Raw genomic sequence first — 1,622 nt, 5'->3', positions numbered from 1 at the left:
ATATATAATCATATGTATATTATGTATTATATAATAATATAATACTCATAAATTTTGCCATCATCATAATTATCTGATACGCATTTAAAATGTATATTAACTGAAAATATATCAACGTCGAAAGTAATTTTCGAGTGGTAGATATTACTCTAATACCAAACGTAACTTACTGCAACCTTCAGTTTGGGAAATCGTTCTTGACAGTATTTACATTGCGCAAGTCGAAACGCACAGTCGATTTTCAAATGTTTCTCAAGGTCCTTTCGTCGAATCGATGCAACGCACCCATTGAGTTGATTCGGGCATTTCACCATCGCAAACTCACAGACATCGGTGTGTTTTTCAAGTTCTTTCAGAGGAAATTCGGCTTGACAGCCTTCTAAATTCTTCGGACAGAACACGATTTGTTTGTCAAGCTGTTTCTTGACTCGATAATCTGGAACCATCTCCGCTGAGGATATTGTCTCTTTACATGAAGGGCAATCGAATTTGTCATCTATATTGTGCTCCCTGTATGTGGATAAAAAACATTTAAGGCCTTGCAGAAACTACCAGTCTTCCCGTTCCAGACCTATATCGGAAAAATGCTGTGTTGTGCCACAACACCCTTCTCCGACAGGCGCCCCCACTGGTTTCAAGCATGCCCTTATTATATAATTATCACATAGGCCTACGTTATTACAGGTATAATGAAATTATATAAAATCCCGAATTAGGCTAAATATCGTCACTGATGGAGGTGTTTTTCTATAGTAAGTTTATTAAAGTTCAGTAAAAATCATGTCATTTCGAAAGATGGATTTGTTGGAGAACGTGATTTTTCCCTCGATGGGTGATTTACCAACCATACAGGTACTACTACTATATACTATAGCATTCATCATTAACTTCCGGTGGTAAGAAGCGGATATCCTCTTGTGTGGTTAATGTCTTCCTTCCTTCCGATCTTAGCGGTTAAATTACGCAACTACTGTACATTACACGTACCGGTACCTGTCTCTCTGATCTTATTCAAATCCAACTTGACCTAAATCCTTTCTCTTAAAATAATTCTAACATCTTCCAGCGCCAATCACAAGCGCTCTAGAAATGTGATATTAATACTATTATTTTTGTTGTTGGTGTTGTTTAATATTCATCATCCGTTATTCTTGGCTGCATCTGGTATATAACGAATACCGGTATAGAAAGCCCCTGTGTACCTTAATGCTTTGACAGGCTCCTGATGATACGTACCAGTACGTGTGGCAGTTCAGAAAGTACTGCTTGTCAAGGCACACACCCCCCATCCCCACCCACGCATGCTCTGAACAAATCCTCCTCCCTATTTGACAGTCCGATCAATATAGGCCTAAGTGTTTTAAAGTGTTTAAATACTACAGTTTACAGTGGCGGATTTAGGATGGGGATTGGAAGGGCCGGGCTGGCCTCTTTTGAAAGTCAAAAAATAAATAAATTAATAAAATAAAATAAGAAAAGAAAAAGAAATTATTAATCGCCCAAAACGCATCAGAGGTTATTCCCGAGTGTTTAGAAAACAACATTTTTCCGGGACATGCCCCCGGGCCCCCTACGGTAGTGTTGCATTTCGATCGGCGCCCCCCCCCCCTCCTCTTTCGGCC

General features: G+C 39.3%; 1 protein-coding gene across 1 annotated transcript in view; it reads right to left on the bottom strand.

The window, feature by feature from the left end:
• Window positions 1-45: 45 nt before the first annotated feature.
• Window positions 46-1,622, bottom strand: part of LOC117122176 (TNF receptor-associated factor 4-like) — a 3,467-nt gene continuing 1,890 nt past the window's right edge. Inside the window, exon 3 of the mRNA XM_033267684.1 lies at window positions 46-510. Within this exon, the coding sequence (XP_033123575.1) occupies window positions 150-510 (361 nt within the window). The 3' untranslated portion in view covers window positions 46-149. The remainder of the gene's footprint in view (window positions 511-1,622) is intronic.

This window comes from Anneissia japonica, unplaced genomic scaffold, assembly GCF_011630105.1.
Source record: "Anneissia japonica isolate Jap-2015-1 unplaced genomic scaffold, ASM1163010v1 scaffold162300_len9268_cov105, whole genome shotgun sequence".
In the NCBI taxonomy this organism is placed as follows: Eukaryota; Metazoa; Echinodermata; class Crinoidea; order Comatulida; family Comatulidae; genus Anneissia; species Anneissia japonica.
Note: the sequence above shows the minus strand (reverse complement) of the source record. Positions and strands in the feature narration are given on the sequence as shown.